General features: G+C 36.2%; 4 protein-coding genes and 1 pseudogene across 4 annotated transcripts; 2 read left to right on the forward strand and 3 right to left on the reverse strand.

Moving 5' to 3' along the window:
* The first annotated feature begins 2,584 nt into the window (after window positions 1-2,584).
* On the forward strand, window positions 2,585-7,561 carry LOC116132695 (GDSL esterase/lipase 4-like). Its single transcript, XM_031418366.1, has 9 exons — window positions 2,585-2,900; window positions 2,979-3,100; window positions 3,179-3,403; window positions 3,499-3,754; window positions 3,936-4,112; window positions 6,478-6,593; window positions 6,667-6,867; window positions 6,949-7,207; window positions 7,323-7,561. Exons 1-9 carry the CDS (start codon window positions 2,585-2,587, stop codon window positions 7,559-7,561), a joined length of 1,911 nt encoding a protein of 636 aa, XP_031274226.1.
* A 1,154-nt stretch (window positions 7,562-8,715) lies between these two features.
* LOC116132697 (GDSL esterase/lipase 1-like) lies at window positions 8,716-10,604 on the forward strand. Its single transcript, XM_031418367.1, has 5 exons — window positions 8,716-8,974; window positions 9,089-9,204; window positions 9,442-9,666; window positions 10,038-10,293; window positions 10,381-10,604. The coding sequence occupies exons 1-5, from the start codon at window positions 8,716-8,718 to the stop codon at window positions 10,602-10,604; spliced, it is 1,080 nt and encodes a 359-aa protein (XP_031274227.1).
* Window positions 10,605-12,054: 1,450 nt separating this feature from the next.
* LOC116132689 (GDSL esterase/lipase 1-like) lies at window positions 12,055-13,697 on the reverse strand. Its single transcript, XM_031418360.1, has 5 exons — window positions 13,339-13,697; window positions 13,139-13,260; window positions 12,831-13,061; window positions 12,459-12,714; window positions 12,055-12,391 (listed from the first exon to the last, which is right to left on the reverse strand). Exons 1-5 carry the CDS (start codon window positions 13,589-13,591, stop codon window positions 12,153-12,155), a joined length of 1,101 nt encoding a protein of 366 aa, XP_031274220.1. The 5' UTR covers window positions 13,592-13,697; the 3' UTR covers window positions 12,055-12,152.
* Window positions 13,698-14,098: 401 nt separating this feature from the next.
* Window positions 14,099-21,874, reverse strand: LOC116132690 (annotated as a pseudogene).
* Window positions 21,875-22,852: 978 nt separating this feature from the next.
* On the reverse strand, window positions 22,853-24,286 carry LOC116132698 (GDSL esterase/lipase 2-like). The gene is made up of 6 exons (XM_031418368.1): window positions 24,265-24,286; window positions 23,935-24,129; window positions 23,709-23,830; window positions 23,459-23,623; window positions 23,187-23,307; window positions 22,853-22,944 (listed from the first exon to the last, which is right to left on the reverse strand). Exons 1-6 carry the CDS (start codon window positions 24,284-24,286, stop codon window positions 22,853-22,855), a joined length of 717 nt encoding a protein of 238 aa, XP_031274228.1.
* Window positions 24,287-24,322: the final 36 nt, after the last annotated feature.

Genomic DNA, 24,322 nt, shown 5'->3' on the forward strand with positions numbered 1-24,322 from the left:
AGGCCCTGTGACATTTGGTACTCCGATCCAAATAAACTCGTCTAATTAGTTGTTTATCTGTTGTGTGGTGTGGCCACCATCGAGGAAGACATACTCACTAGGGTTTGAGCAGAGTGTATAAGCATTTTTTCCATTGAACTGTCCACTGCCACAACATGCTTTGATCCCTTCTTTAAAACCTTCATGACGCAGTCATTTAATTCAATAGATAGATATATATATAATATATTATATATATATATTATTTTTATTTTTTTTTGTTACTGGGGTGTTTAGTCTAGGCCAGTTTGGCTTTCCAAACAGGACAAGTCCTGTGGTCCGTTACCAACAATATTAACAACCGTTCTTATGATTTGAATCTAAGATTACAGGAGGAGCAAATCTCTTGACCCCAAATCTTTATCATTGGGTCAATTCATTGTTGGTTATAGTCATAAAATATTAATTAGTTCAGTATATGTTTCTTGTACTAATTAGGACGTTCAGAACCACACAAATTCAGTTTTTATAATGGCTAATTTTATATAACATACCATCTTTTGAAGCACTGTTAATTCTATAGAGAAGTGCATGATAATAATCAAATATGGAATATCTGAAACCAGTTAAACGTGTCTCTTAACTTCTTGAAGGCCTTTGAAAGGGCTTTGTTGTGTAGTGTTGCATGCACTAAAAAGTTATTGTTACAACTTCCATTTAGTTGAGGGAAAAATTGCTTAAACAATGGTCCGACATTCTGGAATGCAAATTTCCTTCCGCCTAGGTCATATATTTCCTGCAAGGCAAAAAAAAAAAAAATTAAGATAATTTTCATTAAATCTCTCTATCTTGTTTGTCTTGTCTAGCCTTCTGGTTCCTATAAGCTCACATGTTGAGTCCTGGCAGCTAATAACAAACATGTTGCCATATTTGTGTTTGGTGATTCACTCCACGATGCTGGAAACAACCTCTTCTCAACAAAAATGGCATACGACTGGGTAGTAACTAATCCATTAAATGTAACTGCAACTTTATTTTAGGTGCATGAACAAATTTAATTTAATTTCAAGATTTATATATAATTTGGCTCAAAAGTGCGCGCGGTCGTTTGATTAGTAAGTGAACTTCACGTGCTTACTTACCTTTCAACTCATCAGAATTCTGCTTCCCGAGGCCATGATCTGTTAAAGCTTGAATTACAACTAAGTACTACTAAAACTAAGACCTTCGGTAACGTAAACAATTTATCACATTCAACATAGAATATGTATTAATTCACAGGGAAGACTCCCTATTATAAAAAGATAAAGCAAACTCTTCTGTGGTGGTGAACTGAAACTTAAATAGGGACCCTCGACAATTCAGGAAAACTCTCCGTCACCGTTTATGTGGACATCATCTAATGCAAACCTCTACAAAAGAGATAGATTGATTCATATATATATATAACACTTCATATTTATATTAAATGTGGCATACACACATTTATCTTATATATGATGCTAACTCATTTTCTATATAAAATATAGATTTGACTTAATTGGCACAAGTCCTTCCAAATCAGTTGGCTAGTCAAACTTACAGGATTGTTAGTTGTGGGCAATTATTTTGCAAAATTTCAACTAGATATGGTTGTCGGTATGCCCGGGTCAATGATCTTAGTTTATCTAAAAGGAAAAAAAAAAAAAAAAATTAACTCATGCGAACTTGGGTCCCAAGCGAACAACATGTACAATAGACCGGTGTGTTTCATTTGGTATTAGAGTTAGAGCAGACCCAACTTGTGGGCTCAATATCTTAAAGAGTGGACAGTGTTGATCAAGCTGATATTATGCTGGAAACTGCATGTAGGATGTCAAATTTTGGAATCTGATGCTGCAAGGTTGGCGGCAAAGTTTAAATTTTTGCTGTAGTATTTTGGTTCTGCTGTAACTCTTTGGAGTTGAATCTTTTAATCAATGTAATTTTAATTTAGGTGAATTCAGCTGTATATCAGCTGGTTAGGTGCTTAGTAATGTGATATGTCTGTAGTAGTTAGCAAAGTATGGTTGATTTATTTTGATTGTAAATCTGCTGCAGAGTAGGTGTAACAGCAGTGCAAAACCATGTGTATTATTTGCATTATTGTTCAATGAATTCATAAATTTCCCGTATGCAGTTTTTTTTTCAGTGTGTGCCAACTTAATAGCAGTGCTTTTCCTTAGGATTCTCCAGCCTAAAAACCTTCAGACGGGTTATTTGTGACATCCCACATAGCTTTAAAAGCGACAAGTGAAGATGGTGAATTGTGACCGTGATGTTTGAGATGGAGGTTTCTGGTCTTTTTAAAACTTAGTGGGGGTGACTGATAGTCACAATTTAACACATGGTGTCTAATTAATGTACGTTGCAGTCTCCTTTTCAATGTAGAAAATAGATTTTAACAAATTGACACGTGTCCTAACAAACTAATTAGCTAGTCAAACTTTCAGGATTGTTAGCTGTGGGCAATTAATTATACGCATAAAAAATTTTTAAATTTAAACTTAGTTGTTTATTAGTACTACGCTTGATCTATTTCCAAGATGAGAAAAAGTGAAAAGCAAACTTCCCTGGAATAACAAACATGTTGCCGTCTTTGTCTTCAGGGAAAATGGGACCAGCGGCAGCTTCATCTATACGGAGTCTTCTCTACAGATTGCTTCTGTTGTACTCTAGCCTTCTTATTGCTCCAGCAAGCTCTCAAGGTGATGAGACCAGGCAAGCTAATAACAAACATGTTGCCATCTTTGTGTTTGGAGATTCGGTCTACGATCCAGGAAACAATAACTATCTCTATATTGGCATTGAAGGCAAGGCAAATTTTACACCGTATGGAGAGAGTTTTTTCAAATATCCGACTGGAAGATTCTGCGATGGTCGTACTGTCCCTGACTTTGCTGGTATGGTAGCCAGCTAGTGAATTACGATTATGTCGAACCGTCTCAGAATTAATTGTGTTGTTTATTTAAATAATGCAGCAATATACTCAAATTTACCACTTTGGGAACCATACTTACAACCTGGAAGTCATAATTTTAGCAGTGGAGCTAATTTTGCAAGTGGTGGAGCTGGTGTTCTTGAAGAAAGTAATCCAAATACGGTATGTACAGCATTCTATTCAAATGAATTACTATTATTGAGGCAAAATATATCTTGACAATGCTTTCAATTTTTATAGCTTTACAGCCAAAAACAGCTAAAGTATTTTAAGGAGGTGGCCAATTTACTGAAGCAGCAACTCGGTGATGCAGTGGCCAAAAAGATACTAGCCGATGCAATCTATTTGTCTAGCTTTGGAGGCGTTGACTACATGTCTTTCATAAATAGTACTTCTAATCCTACCGAATTACAACAACAGGAATATGTAAACATGGTGATTGGCAATTTTACAGATGTTATTAAGGTAAAATTTTGCTCAGCAAACTTCTGTTATCGAGGTTTCCCATGTTATTCTTCTATATATATATTTTTCTTTTTCTTTTTCTATTTTTTATGAAGGAAATATATGAAACGGGAGGAAGGAAATTTGCATTTCAGAATGTGGGACCTTTGGGTTGCCAACCAGAGTTGAAACAACAGTACAATCTTAGTGGTGGTGCTTGTGTAGAAGTGCTCCAAGCAATCGCTAGTCTTCACAATAGTCTTCTGTCTAATGTCACTTCGGAGTTGCAAAGCCAATTATCAGGATTCGAATATGTGATTTTTGATTTCTTCAATTCACTTAATGATATGATAAATTATCCTACAAAATATGGTACGTTATATATAAGTCATTTTTTTTTCATCTGATTTTTTATTTCTTCAATTCACTTAATGATATGATAAATTATACTAAAAAATATGGTACGTTATATATAAGCCATAATTTTTTTTCTCTTTTGAATACTCAGACGTAATCTCGCTCTAACTTTTGTTGTAAACCTTGTCTATTGTAGGCTTCAATGTGTCAGAAATTGCATGTTGCGGCATCGGTTCACATCGTGGTTCTGGATGCGGAAGAGTAAAACAATATGAACTATGTAGTGATCCTAATGAGTATGTGTTTTTCGATGGAGGCCATCCTTCTGAACATGCTGATTCTATATTATCTGACTTCTTGTGGAATGGAGGATAAGATTATACATGGCCTCTTAGCATGAAGCAACTTTATAAACTCAATTCCACCACCGTGATTGAGATTTTATCAGAAGATAAACTTTTGTTTACCATGTAACCCATCAAGTTAAATTGGACAGACTACAGCAACGTATCTATGCTTAGTCAATAACTTACTGTAATTTATCTCTAGCTGGATTGATCTCAAGAGATAATTTTTGAGAGAGATAAGAAATTACACATTCAATTTATGGTCTATTTTTGTACGGTGCGAACTCCATTTTTATTTTGAATTGTTAGCTAGTCAACTTATGAGTTGTTAGCTGGCAATTTGTGGGTATTAACCTTGGGTCACCTATCACAATAACATTATGGTTTATTTGATCCTTTCGACTTGTAGAGCATTTAATGGAATCTAGAGATTACTATATATGCACACAAGCTAGCTTGGACACCTGAATTATAAAAAGACAAAAACACTTGAGCGCAAATACGCATAAATGTTTTGTCTCTTTCAACTAGATGTAATTGTTGACATGTCAAGCTCAAGGGCTGTCATTATCAATTACAATACTTTCTTAAATATATCCAACAAAATATTTCCAAAGATAAGGAAAGCGAAAGGGAAACATATCTGGAATAGATTTGTTCACGCCAAATGGTCAACTTCAGCCGCTATCCGGAGTCTTCACAGCATCTGCCTTTCCTGTGCTCTAGTCTTCTTGTTGTTCCAACAAGCCCCCAAGGTGATGAGTCCAGCCAATTGGCTGATAGGATATCACATAGAGATCTCACACCCACCAAGTTTGATACTTAAGACTAGGGGTTTTCTCATTTATCAAACCAGTCTTTTGGGTTAGACTCTTCCTTGAGCTTGAGTTCTATCATTGATGTTTTCGTTGAGAGTTAAGTTGCAAAAAGGGCTACCAATAGGCTAGATTAAGGTGCAGTGTGCTCTCCTTGGAAGGAGGTGTCACATCAAATAATTGATAGGTGAAGCCGCCCAAATCGAATAACTGCCCAAAGAGGAAAAGGCTACCGTCACACTCTCCTTGAGAGGGGGTGTTGCATCGAATAACTGAAAAATAAATAAAGCTGCCCAAAGGGGAAAGGTCTACCATCGGTTCAGTGTCGATAGAATGAAAGCTGTCATGGACGTCGGCTTTTGAAGAGGTCAATATCGATAGAGTAAAAGCTGTCGTGGATATCGGCTCTTGAAGCCTTAAGGAGATGCAATGTTAAGATCCCACATCGGGATCTCACGCCCACCAAATTTGATACTTAAGCCTAGGGGCTCTCTCCCATACCAAGCCGATCTTTTGGATTAGACTCTTTCTTGGGCTTGAGTTCTATCATTAGCTAATGACAAACATGTTGCCATAATCTGTGTTGGGTGATTCAGTCCACAACGCTGGAAACAATAACTATCTCTGTATCGGAATCGATGGCGAGGCAAATTTTACACCATATAGAGACAACTTCTTCAAATATCCGAGTAGAAGACTCTGCGACAGCCGTCCCTGACTTTGTTGGTTCAGTACTAGCTAGCTACGACATTCGGCCATGAAATTAATCTCAAGTTTATCAGCCGAAACTTAGAGATCATTGCTTTGGGTCGAAAAGTGAAAGAGTTTGTTTCCCCAATTATTCTTTATTTATAGGCTTATAGTCCTTATTCAATTTTGTTATTCAGGTATTCTGGTATATCAAGTTCAGTTATTCAGAAGACTTTTCCTATCATTGAATTATTCAATATTAGAACTTTTGAAATCGGATCCACGTTGCTTCCGGTAATTCAGGATTAACACACGAATATTATCAAATTTCAAAGTGGGAAGCCAGCCTCTCTGGATCCAGAGTACTGCTTAGAATAGAGTTTTCCTATAAAAAAAACTCAACAATATTTAGCTAATTAGTTCAATGGGATAATAAAAGCATGCTTATATATACATCTTATGAATGTATTGATCACATCGGCAGATTGCTAGGACATTTAAGTTAGTATATAGATACAACGTTCATGGCAAGCCTAAATTCGTTCCTTCTTGTCATATCTTTGGGTGCAATATGTCTTAACCCAAGCGCTTGCAATGGTCAAGTTCATAAGCGTTTGTTTGTGTTTGGAGACTCGCTGTTTGATGCAGGAAATAATAAGTATCTCAATAGTACCATGAGAGTTGCACAAGCATATTATCCATATGGAATAACTTTTCACAATCAATCCACTGGAAGAGTATCGGATGGCCTCATAGTCCCTGATTTTATCGGTAAATATTATATGTCTGTTTTTAGTGTAATCTTTGTATAAAGAAAAGGAATAAGAAAACTAAGAATTTAATTACAAATTAATTACTGAATCCTAATTAATTATTGTGGTTGCAGCCCACTTTGCAAATTTGGATATGGTTCCACCATACCTACAACCAGGAGCAAACTTAAGTGATGGTGTCAACTTTGCTTCAGCTGGATCAGGTGTTTTTGACATTATGCCTGGCCTGGTATTGTCTCTTTTTTGAAGTACCTTCGAAATATAATTCAACTGTTAAGTAATTGATTAAGCATGTTTTACAGATAAATCTTCCAAAGCAGCTAGCCTATTTCAAGAAGGTGGCAAGTTCATTGGACAAGGAGGTTCTGATGAGATCTGTGTTCTTGATTAGCATGGGAGGGAATGATTACTTTAGCTTCAACACAAAAAACCCCAATGCTACTGTAGCTGAACGGCAACAATATCAAAGGATGGTGGTTGGAAATTTAACTAATGCACTCAAGGTATAATATCAGTAGTAATCTATCAATCAATCAACATTAACAGCAATTTATAACGAAATTTTTTTCTTACTTTCCTCGCAGGAAATATATGATTTAGGAGGAAGGAAATTTGCGTTTCAGAATGTTGGACCTTTGGGTTGTATGCCATTGATAAAGCAACAATTTTATTCTCAACTTCCCGCAAGTTGTAACAAAAACTTTTTAATTCATGCAACAATGCACAACAAAGCTCTCTCAAATGCCCTTAAGAAGTTAGAGAGACATTTAAGTGGTTTCAAATATTCATTATTTGATTATTATTCCGCACTTCTTGACAGAATTAACAATGCTTCAAAATATGGTATGTCATATATAATTAGCCATGATTAACTGAATTTGTGTGGTTTTAAATGTCCTAATTAGTACGAGTACTTGTACTTAACTAATTCTTGATTTTTTATGACTATGTCATGAAGGTTTTAAAGAAGGGATTAAAGCATGTTGTGGCAGTGGGCAATTTAATGGACAAAATTGTGGAGGAGGATTCAGTGGAAAAGATGCTTATAGTCTCTGCTCAAACCCCAGTGATTATGTCTTCTTTGATGGCGGCCACACGACAGAAAGGGCAAACAGCCAATTGGCCGAGCTTATTTGGAGTGGAGTACCGAATGTCACAGGGCCTTACAATGTCAAGCAATTGTTTGAGCTTCCATGATTCATTTGAAGCTTGTACAACACTTAGATTATTTCTGCACAAGATTGTATTATTATGATCCTTTAATCAACCTACTAATTAAATTATGTATGGATTAACATATAGTCTTTACAGCATCAATAATAGTTAAAAAGTTTCTTCTTTATGAGATTCTCAAACAAAAGTCTTAGTACCAGAAGCTTATTTTAGGGGTAATTTATCATTTACGACTCCTTTGTCAAGATAACTAACAGTCAACAGTAATTTACTCATTGATTCATGTCTGCAGTATTTAATGAAAATAATTGATAAAGGCAAACAATCCATTATTTCTAATTAAATATAATGTGAATGTTTGAGATCTTCTACGTCTACATGATGAAGGGTATGGACCCATGAGTCCATGACATGAGCAGAGAGCTGCTTCCGAGCATTTTCTAATGTTTCCAGCGACATTAAACATTAACTCTCGTCCTCCAAGAAATGCGCGTCCATCTCCATCCATGTTCTCTTTCACACAAATACATGCACCTTCAAGCATGGCCTTGTCTTTGACTCAGATGACCTGCTGCAGCACAACACGGCCTATGGGGACTGGGGTTGCAGTTAACATATCCAAAATCTACCTCCTAAGAAATCCCATGAATCTTAAGTTGAAGACTCTGAATTTCTTTTCGAGGATTATTTCATTGATAAATCAGAAGTTTTTAGGTAATTAATTAATGGCTCTTATGAGGCACTCTCCTTTATTTTGTTTCAATGCTCAACAGCAAACCTTCTTCTATACTAAAGTCTAAAGCAAACAAAAACATAAAAGATACTGAAAGGGCACAAATTGCTATCCCAATCATTTGGGAAGTAACCAGAATTAATTATTAGTCAAATTTTAGACCAACTCCCCATGTAAAAAGAAAAAGATTATCTCCACAGCAAGCGTGTAGGACCAGATCATCTGAAAACACCATGTGAATTCTGAATTGATCTGCTCTCAGTACATAAAAAGAGAGATCATAAATGATGTCTTACACAGTCACCGACTTCTTTAAACCCCACAAAAAGAAAATTGAATCTCATTGAGCCTTAAATAATACACAACACGTTCGACTATATATAGCCAGTGAGAGCTCAAAGCAAAGCAGCGAATAGAAAGTTAAGCTAGAAATAATAAAATTTCAATGGCGACGACAATCAAACTTCTTTTTTTGATAGCCTTGCATGCAACCGCTCTCAATTTAATTGTGTGCTATGCAGCTAATCCGTTGTCGTCGAAGAAACTGTTGTTTGTGTTTGGAGACTCACTCTTTGATCCTGGCAACAATCAGTACCTCAATAATTCAATGCCAAGCGCATCAATATCATGGCCTTATGGTATGAATATGAACAACAAATCCACTGGCAGGTTATCGGATGGCCTTTTGGTTCCTGATTTCGTCGGTAAGACTAATTAATTTAGCTTGCATGGTTAATTCTCTCTGTTAATATCTTTGCTGGTTAATTTAATCAGTAAGTTATAATTGATGTTGATGTATTTACTTCACTGCTTTGCAGCCCTATTTGCAAACCTGCCTGTGGATCCACCATGCATGCAACCAGGAGCTGATTTAACCAGTGGGGCTAACTTTGCTTCTGCTGGAGCGGGTGTTCTAGGAGAAAGTAACGGAGTGGTATGTTTTTTCTGTGTTAATTAAATTTAATGGCTTTCCATTCTTTTGGTGAAAAATTAAAGAGATGACATATCAATACTGTCACCTTATTTACGCGGCATCTAAAACATCTTTTAAAACAAAGGGCAATACAATCATGACCATACTCCAAAGAAGTAATCATGCATACAACTCACTGCCAAGATCCAATGGGGATTAATACATCAATCTTAAACGTGCATGTTCTGTATTTTTCAGATGAATCTTAATACACAGTTGACCAATTTCAAGAAGGTGGTAACTTTGTTAGTACAAAAAAAAGGTGAGCAAGAAGCGAAGAAGATTTTAATGAGCTCTGTGTACTTATTCAGCATGGGAGGCAACGATTACTTTAGGTATAACTTGAATTACCGGAACTCCACCAAATCTGAGAGAGTAACATACATGCATACTGTGGTAGCCAGCTTAACAAATGGATTCAAGGTAAGAACTAATTAATAGTTATTCTCTTTGACAAACATAGTAATTGGACTTGTTATTAGTTTACTAATATTTGGGTTTGGGTCGATTAGATTCGGGTAATCCTAAATGGGATAGTATTTTCTATTATTGTATATATTATGTAATAATGAGAAACCTAATATAATAAGAAAAAAAATAAAGTGAGAGTGAGCTACCGTCATTATTCATTGTAATTACTACAAAATTCTGAAACTTAATCAAAATTCTTTATTTGAATGATGAATGTAGTTCTTTAACTGGAACGAACGAGGGTAAATCAAATGTCCTATTTATTTTTCTGTTTTCTTTTCTTGTGTGTATTTGGCTATAGTTTCATCATTGTTAATTTGTAGGAAATATATGCAATGGGAGGGAGGAAATTTGCGATCCAGAATGTTGCACCATTAGGTTGCTTGCCATCGACAAAAGCAATGTACCCTGAATTAAATGGTGCTTGTGTTAAAAATTTCTTAACACATCCGAAACTACACAACAAAGCTCTATATAATAAGCTTAACAAGATGGCAAAGCAACTACCAGGCTTCAAACATTCCATCATGAACTACTACTATGCTCTCGGTGATAGAATAAGTAAGAGTCCAATATATGGTAAGTTAATTTATGGTTAAAATTCATTTATCTTTTGAACTTACATATGGAAGTAACTTTGATTTCATGTGTGTCTATAATTTGAAGGTTTCAAGGAAGGGAAAGTTGCATGTTGCGGCAGTGAGCTATGTAATGGACAAAATTGTGGAGTAGGTTCATACAAGTTATGCAAGAATCCAAGTGAGTATGTCTTCTTCGACGGTGGCCATACAACCCAGAAGACAAGTCGCCAACTAGCAGAGCTTCTGTGGAGTGGAGGGCCAAATGTCACTGGACCCTATAACGTGAAGCAACTATTTGAGTTTCCTTAATTCGATGACTTTATTATGTATCCTTACTGTTCTAACTTTAATACATCCCAAAGTCAAATATATTTTACAAACAATATCTTACCTCAGTCGTGAAAGGTAACGCTTAAATAAAAAAAATTAATATATAAAACGCATAGGTTTTGGTTTTAAAGAAATAAGTGACTCTTTCAATAATACAAGGGTACAATATCTGTATTCAAAATTTAAAAAAAAAAAAAATCATATAAAATATGTATCTATCATTCATTCAAACTTCAAAACTCAAATGCTCAATCAAATAAAAAGCATAGAATAGGTCAAATTACGAGTTAAGACACAAAAGGAGGAGCAGGCACCATGTTGCAGGGTCAACAGTCATGTAAAATGGACTATGAAATTAACAGTGAAGATTTGCACGATACAAAGATCCGGTCATCCACTATTATATTTCAAAAGTCAGTCACTGATCGATGTTTACCATGTTTTTTACCATGAAAACCTCCACAATGAATCAAAGGGCAAAGCTTGTGCCCATTACATATTTTACTAGTTTACTCAGATAAATATTATTGTTCTGAGAAATATTTGGTAGGTTACAGAGCATTTATTAAATCTGGACTCAAAAATTTATTCATCAACGGAGAAGCTGCAGCCACCCTTTTCTGAGAAACTTTAAATTGTTGAATATTGAATCGACTTCATAAAGTTGCTTCCTATTAAGAGGCATTGTAAATTCGGATCCTCGTAGTCTCTGCTATCTCTGTTGGAGGGGTTTTCGGCAGTCGCTGGAGGGGGAGCTTGGGCTTGATAAGTAACAAGCAGTTTAGGTTGGTTTTGCGTATATGTATCCAGACCTTTTACTCATTTTTATCTTATGAAGCAACAATGCATCTGCGGCTGGTACTGGCCTGCTTCCATGGGCTTGGTTAAAGGATGGATGTTTACACTGGGCTTTAGTGGTGGACGGGAAAAATGGATCAGCACAAGGGTTGACATGTGGTTTTTTGGGCCTATCTTGTTTGTTCTATTGAGGGTTTTAAAGATGGAGCAACAAGCCGTCTTCGGCTTGTATTGGTCTCTTTTTGGCAGCCTCATTTAAGTTTTTTATGTGTGGGCCTTAACGGTGATATTGTTTTCTTGACCCTTTTTGACTGGGCATGACTGCTTTGTGAGCCTTGTTTTTTGTTAAGACCCTAAGTGGTAATTGGGCTCATTTATGCAGGATTGTAAATCCTTATTTTTCTGGGCTTTCTTTTGTTGTAACTTTGGGTCTGTCTAAGGTTTGTAGACTAGGTGGGCTAATTCAATCAGAAAACTGCTTTTTCCCTTTAATTATCTTTAGGTAGTTTAACAGTTGGTTTGAGACTTTTAAGTTAATTTTAAGACTTAAAAAGGCTAGTTAAAGTAGCTTTATGAGTTAACAATTTCTTACATTTTCTAGCCGATGCTCTAATTAATGATGCTGGAATTATAGATGACAACAATCAGGTGCAAACAGATCAAACTCATTCCTTTATTGAGGCTTATACTGTGAGCTTAAGCTTATTAACTAACACAAAGATGTCTAAATCAGCTGTGTTCGAATAGTTTCTTCAGATTGTAAGGCCCTGTGACATCTGGAGTTCCGCTCCACAGTAGTTGTGCAATTTGCTTGTTGGCCTTTTCAGAGGGATGAGTAAAGTCAAAGAACAAATATTCCTGAGGATTATCACATAATTCATACTCTTCTACTCCTCTCTTCCCCCCACAACTTGACATTCCTCTGTACTGACCACTGCCGCAACATGCCCTCATAGACTCCTTCAAACCTTCACAATTTCAAGTTGTAAATCAGAATTCATTAATTTTGACTGCAATATATCAAACATGGCTTACCATATCTTGAAGGGTCGTTGATTCTTTTCATTAATGAATTGTAGAAGTCGTGATTCGCATATCTGAATCCCTCCAGTTGGCTCTCTAGCTCCTGCAGAACTTTAGAAAGAACCTGATTATGTAGCTTCGCCAACTCCAAGGTATCCTCCAGGCAGGATCCTGTGTTTCCGGGTGAAACTAATCTGGCGCTTGGAGTACAACCCAAAGGCGCCAAATTTATGAACCCAAATTTCCTTCCTCCTTTCTTATATATTTCCTGACACATTAAGAAATTAACTTGAAGAAAATCTTTCGAGTACTAGATGTAAGATATGTAGAAAGAGTTGACAGAAGTTCCAGAAATTTTGTCTCTTTTTCTGAGAGTGTAATTACTTTGATTGTAGTTGTCAGGTTGCCAATCACCATCCCTACATATTCCTTTTTAGAGTTGTACGATTGAGGCAGAGTTGAGTTTCTCACAAAGATAAAGCAGTCATTGCTTCCAATGCTAAAAAAGTAAACAGCTTCTGAAGTCAATTTTTTGGCTGCTGCATCTCCTAGTTTCTGTTTCAATTGTTTCTCCACAACTTTGAAATAACTTAACTGAGTTTTAAGATCTGTCACCTGCAATTTGGGGAAGAAACTGTGAAGCAAACAGAAATTTATCAACTCTTTTAAGCACATTCAGCGAGATCACATACATATCCTTGGTGAGTTTCAACTAGAGCACCAGCTCCCGCGGACGCAAAGTTCACCCCATAAACAAATTGATCGTTGTAGGATGGAAAAAATGTTGAAATTAATGGTAACTTTGCATACTCAGCTGCAGCAGAGTTAATAGAGTGATAATAATTCAGTTGCACATCATAAATGAATAAATTAACATGTTGATGAATCATACCTATAAAATCAGGAATCAAACGTCCATCAGAAAATCTTCCAGTAGGATAGTTGAAGAAGGTTTCACCATATGGCCTGAAATTTGCCTGATATGCAACAGTGGTGTTAATATAGTTATTATTTCCAGCATCCAACAGAGAATCTCCAAAGATGAACAATGCTACATGTTTTTTGGGCAATGATGGGTGAGCATGGCCTGGAATGAGACTTGAGCAAGCAACCAAGAGTGGGACAAGGAAGCTTAAACTTTTCATCTTGTTAATAGTCTTCGATCGCTTAGTTTTCTGTTCATATCTCTCATTAATTTTGTCTCTTAATCATAGGCTAGGATTGAATTTTCAGAAGTCGGTCAAATAAAAGTCCTTGACGCACATCATATAAACAATCAACTCTTTTATATATTTTCATTGTTGACTTTGCATATTCGAATATAAATTAAACTCTTCAATATTCAGCTTCCTGATCATCGAGATTTGTAGCTTATTGTCAAGATGCATGCATTGATCATGTTATTTAATGTTTTCGGTCTTTGTCACCATTTCTGGTTGTTGATATATGTATATCAATAAGAAATTGTTGGGTGGAATCATTCATTAAAAATCCACATCCTTGATCACTATTGTTCTCTCATATCTTAGGAAATCTCTCATTATCTTTTACATCAATTATTGGAAGCTTCAACTACCCAGATTTTCTATATTATATATGTCGGTCCAATCAAAACCTTGAGCAAAAGTAGAGCATCTGATATAAAATGGCTAGAAAATATTACTGATTTGACAAGGAAACCAACAATATTATATAAATGTGGACCTTATTATTCAAAGTATAGCTTGACCTCAAAGGCCTTTTTTAACTTATTCGTTACATAAACAATAAACATTAATTGATCAGCTATACATGTTCAAATAGTTTCTTCAGATTGTAAGGCCCTGTGATATTTGGGGTTCCACTCCACATAAGTTCTGCTATTAGCTTGTATGCCTTCTCAGTGGGATGAACAGCATCAAAGAACATATATTCCTCAGGATTATCACATAACTCGTAATCTTTTATTCCAGTCATGCCCCCACAGCTCATTGTTCCTCTGTATCGACCACTGCCACAACATGCCACCATGGTCTCCTTCAAACCTTCACAACATAAAAATTTCAGTACAAATTGTAATCTCAACATGCATACAAGATCGGATGATCAATTGACATACCAGATCTTGAATGGTTGTTGATGATTTCCAGAGAAGAATTGTAGAAATCATGAATTGCATATTTGAATCCTGTTAATTGGCTCTCTAGTTCCCGCAGGACTTCAGATAGTGCTTTGTTATGTAGTTTTGCTAACTCTGAAACACTCTCCAGGCAGGATCCTGAGCTTCCCGGTACAATTGCTCTTATCAGTGGTAAACTACCCAAATCATCCAAATTTAAGAACCCAAATTTCCTTCCTCCAATCTTATATATTTCCTGTCATCAGAACATAATAACTTGAACAAAAATATATCTTGTTTATAAAACACTGGAACAAGATTTTTCGAAAGAGTATGATACTATTACTTTGATTGTAGTTGTCAGGTTGCCGATGACTGATGCATTGTTACTACAACATGCAATATAGCAAGTGCACTAATCGCAAAAAGTAATAAAGTAATGAGTGAGTATCGTTTCCACGAGGATTGATTGTTAAGCACTAATTTCCCTAACTGTTTTTCAAGTTAAAGAACCGAATTTGTTTGGATTAAAGGAAGAATTAAAATTAAACTAAGAACAAAACCTCTAAGTATTAAAAACTAAATATTGAAAGAAAGAGTTTAAAAACAAGGATAATATCAATTTAACAAACGGTTAGGGTTTTGATTTCATTCGGACTCTATCGATGGATTCAAAGGATTATGCTAATTCCACACTCACATGCACGGATTGTAAATCAAATTCTCTAAATTGTCAAGCATACCTTCTCAGACTATGAACTCTTACTTTTCTCTATTACACTTCCGCACCCAACAAATTGAAGAATTGAAGAATAATAGATTCAAGTTCATTAAGCTAAAACAATCCTAGATTGATTTCATTGATTCTTAAATCTATCTCTAGCATTTAATACTACAATGGTGATTACCCAAGAAGCTCAACACGATTCATTTCTCAATCTCATCATATATATTCATCAAATACATTCAATAAAAATAGAATAATCACACAATCTATGCAATGGAGGATGGAAATAACAATAATCAATTCACTAATCCATAAAAATCCGAAGTTCATCAAAACCCTAGCCCCAAAAGCGTTAGTTCATAACTAATTTAACATAAACAGCAAGGAAAACAGTAAATGAAACAGTAAGCATATTGAAACAAAGAGAAAGAACATATATCTCCCCTAGTTGATGAATCTCCAAGGTTGAATCTCCAATCTTCTCACTTTCTCAACCAAAATCCAAGTAATGTTCAAAGAAAACTCTAAAACAAAGCAAAAACGTCCCCGCTTTACAAAAATGGCAAAGTGTTCTTTTTATACGTCACCCCAAAAACCTAAAACTTTCCTAAAAATGAAACTGTGCATTTTGAAGAAATCTGAAATACGCAGACTTCACCGCGGCGAAGTGGTAAGTTGACACTCTTGTGCATCACTCATTTCGCCGTGGCGAAGGACAAACTTTGCCACGGCGAACCTTCCTGTAGAATTCTGAAATTACATAATTGCCCTCTGCTTGCTTCTTCGCTTGAATCTTCAATCTTCGATGCTCTCCCATGGAAGCAAGCTTTATAGTGCTCCACTCTGCTTCAGAACTCTCCCAAATTATGAGATGCACTTACTTCTGGGTCCAAAAACTCTAATTCGCTCATTATTTGCTCAAAATGTCCATTTTGGCCTAAAACACAAAATGTAAAGAATTAAGTAGCAATTCAGGTAAAAATGGACTAAGAAGTATCTAAAATCCGACTAAAAAGCCTAATAAATATAGTATAATCCTCGGATTATCAATCACCATCCCTATATATTCTTTTCTAGAGTAATCCGATTGAAGCACACTTGAGTTTGTGAAAAAAGGGACAAGTAATCATTGGTCCCAATGCTAAATAAGTAGACAGCTTTGGATAGCAATCTTTTGGCTCCTGCATCACCTAGTTTCTGCTTACTACATCTCCACTAGCTTGAAATAACTTAGCTAAGTGTTAAGATCTATTACCTGGTATTTACATAAAAAAATGTGAGCGCAAAGGTTTTTGGCTAATTCTATTTACTCTTTAAGCTTAAACATCAAGATTTCATACATATCCTCGTCGAGTTTCAGCTAAAGCACCAGTTCTAGATGCAAAGTTCACACCATAAATAAATTGATCTTTGTAGGATGGCAAAAATGTTGGAATTAACGGTAACTTTGTAAACACAGCTGCAATAGAGTTGATTACATGAGGAAGATCAAAATTCAATATTTCATCATACTCATACATGAAATTAACAACATACTAATGAATCATACCAATAAAATCTGGAATTAAACGCCCATTTGAAGCTCTCCCGGTAGGGTATTTAAAGAAGGTTTCACTGTACGGCCAGAAATTTGCTCGGAGAGTGTGTTGAAAGGTGATATCATGCTGGAAATGCAGAAAGGAGGCAGATTTTTTGAACTGCAGTTTAACGCCTGTTGATCTCCCGTAATTCATGCAGAAGCAGTTTTTTTTTTTGTCACTGTGTTGGATTGATTCAGTGACATGTTTAGTTGTATTAGGTTTGGTTAAGTGTAGTTTCTTACTTGCTTGTATGTGTATTAGTAGGTGGAGTAAGTTTAAATTTGAATTTTGAAATGTTATTAGTTGAAACAGTAATGTTTGCTTGTATATTTTTACCCCTGTTTTTTGAAAAAAAAACAGAGCATTGTTGCAGTCTTTAGTTTCTCTTTCGTTCATCTGTTTTTCTCCTTCGTTTCCATGCATAACTAACAATTGGTATCAAAGTCTTAACTGATATTAGAGAGCCTGATAATTAATCTTCCTTCTTCTCACTTTCAACCCTGGTTTTCGTCACTCTCTTTGTTAAAACTCAAAACATTCAGTTTCAATGGCACAACCTTCAGTCTCTCTCACACCTCCAGTCTTTAATGGCAAGCAATACCACATGTGGGAAATCAAGATGAAAGCATTCCTTTGTGGATAGGGTCTGTGGTAGTACGTGGAAGAGAATCGTCAACTACCTCCCTTGGGACCAAATCCCACCCTAAATCAAATCAAGATGCATGAAGAAGAGGCTGCCAAAGCACTGAGAGTTCTCTATCACATTCATGTAGCAGTAACTGACCTTGTATTCACAAGGATCATGGCGTATGAAACACCAAAGAAAGCATGGGATAAGTTGAGAGAAGAGTATACGGGTAGTGATACAACAAGGGGCATACAGGTGTTGAACCTGAGATGAGAATTTGAGTTACTGAAAATGCAAGAAACTAAGAAGGTAAGGGAGTACGTTGATAGATTAATGAGTGTGTTAATAAAATTAGATTGCTTGGGGTGGAATTGACGGATAGAAGAATTGTGGAGAAAGTGTTAGTAAGCCTACCTGAAAGGTTTGAAGCTAAAATCTCCTCTCTTGAGGATTCTAAAGACCTGACTCAAATAACTCTAACTGAGCTGGTCCATTCTTTACAAGCTCAAGAACAAATAAGGCTTTTAAGGCTGGAAGACGCAGGTGAAGGTGTTATGGTTACAACATATAAAGGGAAGTTTGTGCAGGCTAGAAATGAGAGAAATGCAAGAGATAAGAAGGGGAAAGAGAAAGCTAACATTCAGTGGAACAAACATGGTGGGATAAAAGAGTATCCACCATGTTCCCAATACAAGAAGAAGGGACACTCAGAAAAATGGTGTTGGTTCAGACCAGGAATTCAGTGTAGAGCCTGCAAACAATTCAGCCATATAGAGAGAGTTTGTAAAAATAAAGGGGAATCCTCTCAGCAGCAAGCTCAGATAGTTGAAGATTTGCAGCAAGGGCAGGAAGCTGAGCAGTTATTTTTGGCATCTTGCGGGTCTGACTCATCATGCAATGAAACCTGGTTGATTGACAGTGGATGCACAAGTCATATGACTCCAAATTTGCAAAGCTTCATCAGCTTGGACATGGCGTTTCAATCCAAAGTCAAGATAGGGAATGGAGAATTTGTGGATGTTAAAGGGAGAGGTGATGTGGCTGTGCAAATTCAATCAGTTACTAAGCTGATTTCTGATGTGCTTTATGTTCCTGAATTAAATCAAAGTTTACTTAGTGTAGGACAAATGTTAGAGAGAAAATATGTCCTACATTTTCAGGATCAATCTTGTAAGATACTAGATAGTGAGGGCAGTGAACTTATGAGAGTTAGAATGATAGGAAAAAGCTTTCCCATTGACTGGAAAAATTCAGAGTTCAGAGCTCACAATGCTAAGCTAGATGAATCTGAAATATGGCACAAGCGTTTTGGCCATTATCATTACCACGGTCTCAAGCAAGCTCAGACCAAACAAATGGTTCTGAACCTGGCCGAAATTGATAAAGTAAAGACCTTGTATCATGCATGTCATCTTGGCAAGCTGAGTAGATCATCCTTTCCCGTGAACCAAGCTTGGAGAGCTTTAGAAAAACTCCATCTCATCCACACAAATGTATGTGGCCCTATGCAAACACCTTCTTTGAATAGGAGTTGTTATTTTATCTTGTTCATTGATGATAAAACTAAAATGTGTTGGGTGTATTTCTTAAAGCAAAAAAATGAAGTGGCTGGAGTTTTTGGCGGGTTTAAGCAGTTGGTTGAAAACCAAACTAGTTTGAATATCAAAATGGTGAGGAGTGACAATGGGATTGAGTACACATCAAAAGAGTTTGAAACAATCTGCATAGAGGCAAGAATCAAGTACCAATTCAGTAGTCTTTATACTCCACAGTAGAATGGAGTAAGTGAGAGAAGGAATAGAACTGTTGTGGAGTTGGGAAGATGTATGTTGGCTGAGAAGAAGCTGTCAAAAATTTTTTGGGCAGAAGTTGTAAACACTACAGTTTATTTACTAAATAGGCTTTCCATAAAATCCTTGATCAACCAAACTCCCTATGAAGCTTGATATGGGATCAAACCTGTTGTGGATCATTTAAGGGTCTTTGGCAGCACCTGTTATGTATTGGTTCCAACAGCCAAGGGGAAGAAGCTAGATGACAAAGCAACTATAGGCATTTTCATTGGATATAGCAATAATTCCAAGGCTTGTAGAGTGTATAATCTAGAAACCAAAAAGATTCATGTCACTAAAGATATAAGGGTTGATGAGAAAGGTGTTTGGAATTGGGAAGAGAACAAAGTTGATAAAGAAGAAAGTTCACGGCAGATTGATGTGGTTGGTGATGAAGCTACTGAAGAAGATGGAAGTGAAACTGAAGAAGAGCTCCCGGTTAGAGGCACTCGTTCATTGGTTGAGGTTTATGAGAGGTGTAATCTGGCCACACTTGAACCAATTAACTTCACTGAAGCAGCAAAATCTGAAGCATGGAGAGTTGCTATGTAGGAGGAGTTAGCAATGATAGAAAAAAATCAGACCTGGAAGCTTATGGACAGACCAAGGGATAGAAATATGATTCAAGTCAAGTAGATTTTCAAGAAGAAATATAATCCTGATGGTTCAGTACATAAGCACAAAGCAAGGTTGGTTGTCAAGGGACTTGTTCAATGATATGGAATTGATTTTCATGATACATTTGCACTGGTAGCAAGGCTTGACACAATCAGGCTGTTACTTGCTCTTGCGGCTCAATTTGGTTAGAAAATATTCCAACTGGATGTCAAGTCTGCGTTTTTAAATGGATGGCTCAATGAAAAGATTTATGTTAAGCAACCGGATGGGTACCAGGTTCAAGGCCAAGAGAATAAAGTGTATCTTTTGAGGAAGGCCTTGTATGGCCTAAAACAGGCTCCTACAGCCTGGTACAGCAGGATCAATAAGTACTTGAGTAGCTTGGGTTACTTGAGAAGTCCCAATGAACATACATTATATGTAAGAAACGTGGAGGGTGAATTGATCATTGTTTCACTGTATGTTGATGACCTTCTCATCATCGACAGTAGTCCAAGTAAGGTGGATGAATTGAAGGAAGCAATGAATTGTGAATTTGAAATGACAAATCTCGGGATAATGTCTCACTTCCTAAGCATGGAAATTAATCAAACTTCAAGTGGCATATTTGTCAATCAGAGGAGGTATGTTGTGGAGGTTCTTAAACGGTTTGGCATGGATAAATGCAAGCCAGTCAATACACCTCTGGTTGCTACTCAGAAATTGAGCAAAGAGGACAGGGCTGTCAGGGTGGATGAGAGTTTGTACAGAAGCTTAATAGGTTGTTTGGTTGTATCTAACAGCAACCAGGCCTGACTTAATGTATGTTACAAGTCTCCTCTCTAGGTTTATGACTAATCCAAGTGAAAATCATTTCAAGGTAGCTATGAGGGTGCTCAGATATATTAAAGGTAATCCTAGACTTGGTGTGTGGTTCAGGAAATCTGAAAGTTTTCAGCTTCTAGGATATTCGGACAGTGACTGGGCTGGATCAATAGATGACATGAAGAGTACATCCGGCTATGTATTTTTCTTAAATTCTGGTGTTGTGTGTTGGTTGTCCAAAAGGCAAGCAATGGTAGCTCAGTCAATAGCAGAAGCAGAATACATTTTTGCTATTGTTGCCGTGAACCAAGCCATTTGGCTCATGAAGATTTTGAATGATCTTAACCAAACTCAGAGTCAGCCTACTGTAATTTTCTATGACAATCGGTCTACAGTTTCTATGGCCAAAAATCCAGTTAATCATGGTCGTACAAAACATATCAAGATCAAATACCATGTAGTAAGGGAAGTTGTGCAAGATCATGAAGTTGAGTTGATACACTGCTAGGGAGAAGAACAGGTCACTGATATTCTGACTAAGCCGTTGTCCAAAGCCAAGTTTGAATATCTTCAGTTCAAACTTGGTATTTCCAGCAATGATATCAAGGAGGAGTGTTGAAAGGTGATATCATGCTGGAAATGCAGAAAGGTGGCAGATTTTTTGAACTGCAGTTTAACGCATGTTGATCTCCCGTAATTCATGCAGAAGCATTTTTTTTTGTCACTGTGTTGGATTGATTCAGTGACATGTTTAGATGAATTAGGTTTGGTTAAGTGTAATTTCTTACTTGCTTGTTACGTGTATTAGTAGGTGGAGTAAGTTTAAATTTGAATTTTGAAATGTTATTAGTTGAAACAGTAACGTTTGCTTGTATATTTTTACCCCTGTTTTTTGAATAAAAAACAAAGCATTATTGCAGTCTTTAGTTTCTCTTTCGTTCATCTGTTTTTCTCCTTCGTTTCCATGCAAAACTAACAGAGTGGTGTTGATATAGTTATTATTTCCAGCATCAAATAGTGAATCTCCAAAGATAAATAAGGCAACATGTGCTTCAGGCGATGATGGCCGGTGAGCATGCCCTGGGATGAGAAGACTTGAGCACAGAACCAAGAAAGAGATAAGAAATCTTGGTCTTGACATTTTACCATTCATTCACTTAATGTTCTATGCCCTTCTCCTTAAATTTCAGAGTCATATATAGGATTGCTTGAGTGAAGAACAAGAAGCTCAATAGGATTAGATTTTAAATGTTGGTCAAATTAGGTGGCTTTAGTATAGAATGTTCCTTTAACATTTGTTTAATGAACCATAATTCTATGAACTAGCAATATTTTTGTAACATTCTATATATTATCTTTTATTTTGTTATCATTTTTGTTTTGACTACTTGTTCTTTCTGATTTTCTTATACAATTCGGATGATATCTGAACAGGCAGATGTTTTCCCAGTTACTGTTCCCTGCAATGGTTGGAGTTCTGAATATTTTATTAGTTTACCTCCATTTTCTTCAGTTTTTGCTGGTATCAACATACTTTTCACAAGGAATTCAGGCTTTGACCTTATTGCCAGATATTGATGTTGATATAACCAGTAGTCAATGTTAGGACCTAGAAAATCTAATTCTTTTCTAACTAAATAATGTTCTGAGAAGATGCTTTGGAATATCTCTTACATAACAATCTCATATTTTAAAGGGTCAAAATAGAAGAACCTGGAGCGAAAGTAGAGCTTCTGATAAAAAAAATTTAGAGCATAAAAAACAAAATTGGCTGGTATACAACTGTATAATTATTTCTGTCACCTTTTTGTTGTATTTTATTGTTGATTATAAGATTTGCAATTTGCATTTCTCATACATTATTGCATTTTAGCAGTTGAATTTTCAAATATTCAACTCTTCATTGGTGTAAAGAAATTCATTGAAGATAATTTTATTTCTTGACTATTTTCCTTCATGGTGTAAAGAAATCCAATTGTGTTCAATAAGTTTCTTCAGATAGTAAAGCCCTGTGACATCTGAAGTTCCACTCCACATTAGTTCTGCAATTAGCCTGTATGCCTTTTCAGTGGGATGAACAGAGTCAAAGAACATATATTCCTCAGGATTATCACATAACTCAATACTTTTTTATTTCTGTCATTCCCCCACAGCTCAGTATTCCTCTGTATCGACCGCTGCCACAACAACCCATGATGGCTTCCTTGAAACCTTCACAACATAAAAATTCATTACAAATTGTATATAAGAATAGATCGAGGCGCTTGATTTCGTCGTGCATATAATGAAAAAACAAGATTGGAAGATCAAAATACATGCCTTATCTTGAAAGGGTTGTTGATAATTTCCATACAAGAATTGCAGAAATCATGAATTGCATATTGAAATCCTGTTAGTTGGCTCTCTAACTCCTGCAGGACTTTAGAGAGTGCTTTGTTGTGTAACTTTCCTACCTCTGAAGCACTCTCCAGGCAGGATCCTGAGCTTCCAGGCACAATTGCTCTCAAGGCTGGGAAACATCCTAGGCCTCAAACTTGTGAACCCAAATTTCCTTCCTCCAATCTTATATATTTCCTGACAAATTAAAATAAATAAAATAATTATAAATCTTCATCAAAGCACTTGAAGAAAATTTTTTCGAAAGATAACAATGATATTACCTAGATTGCAGTTGTGAGATTGCCGATCACCATCCCTATTTTCTAGAGTAATCTGATTGAAGAACACTTGAGTTTGTCCTCAAAGGGACAAAGTAGTCATTGGTTCCAATGCTAATAAATAAGTAAACAGCCTTAGATAACAATGTTTTGGCTCCTGCATCTCCTAGTTTCTGCTTAAACTCCTTCTCTACAAGCTTGAAATAACTTAGCTGAGTGTTAAGATCTATCACCTGGTATACACAGAAGAATATGTGAGCCCAAAAGTTTTTGGCTAATTCTGTAAATTCCTTAAGCTTAAATAGCAAGATTACATACATATCCTGGATGAGTTTCAGCTAAAGCACCAGCTCCCCCGGATGCAAAGTTCACCCCATAAATAAATTGATCATTGTAGGATGGAAAATATGTTGGAATTAATAGAAACTTTGCATACTTAGCTGCATGCAAAAGAGCACATTAACAGGAGTAACTAGTAAATTGATGAAAATTCAGTTGTTCCTTATACTCATTCATGAATTTAACAACACACGAGTTATCATACCAATAAAATCCAGAAATAAACGACCATTGGAAGCTCTTCCAGTAGGGTACTTGAAGAAGGTTTCACTGTATGGCCAGAAATTTGCCCGGTAACAAACAGTGGTGTTGATATAGATATTGTTTCCAGCATCAAATAGTGAATCTCTAAAGATAAATAATGCAACTTGTGTTTTGGGCGATGGTTGGTGAGCATGCCCTGGGATGATCAGACTTGAGCACAGACCAAAAAACAGATAAGGAACATTCTCCTTAATTTTCACAGTTATGTATGGATTAAATTTTTAAATGTTAAGTCAAATTAAGTGGCTTTAGACTAGAATGTCCCCATAACCTTTTGAACAAAACGCTAACATTGTATTGTATTGATTTTAGAAATATTTTGTTGGATT

This window comes from Pistacia vera, unplaced genomic scaffold (genome assembly GCF_008641045.1).
Source record: "Pistacia vera cultivar Batoury unplaced genomic scaffold, PisVer_v2 Contig259, whole genome shotgun sequence".
In the NCBI taxonomy this organism is placed as follows: domain Eukaryota; kingdom Viridiplantae; phylum Streptophyta; class Magnoliopsida; order Sapindales; family Anacardiaceae; genus Pistacia; species Pistacia vera.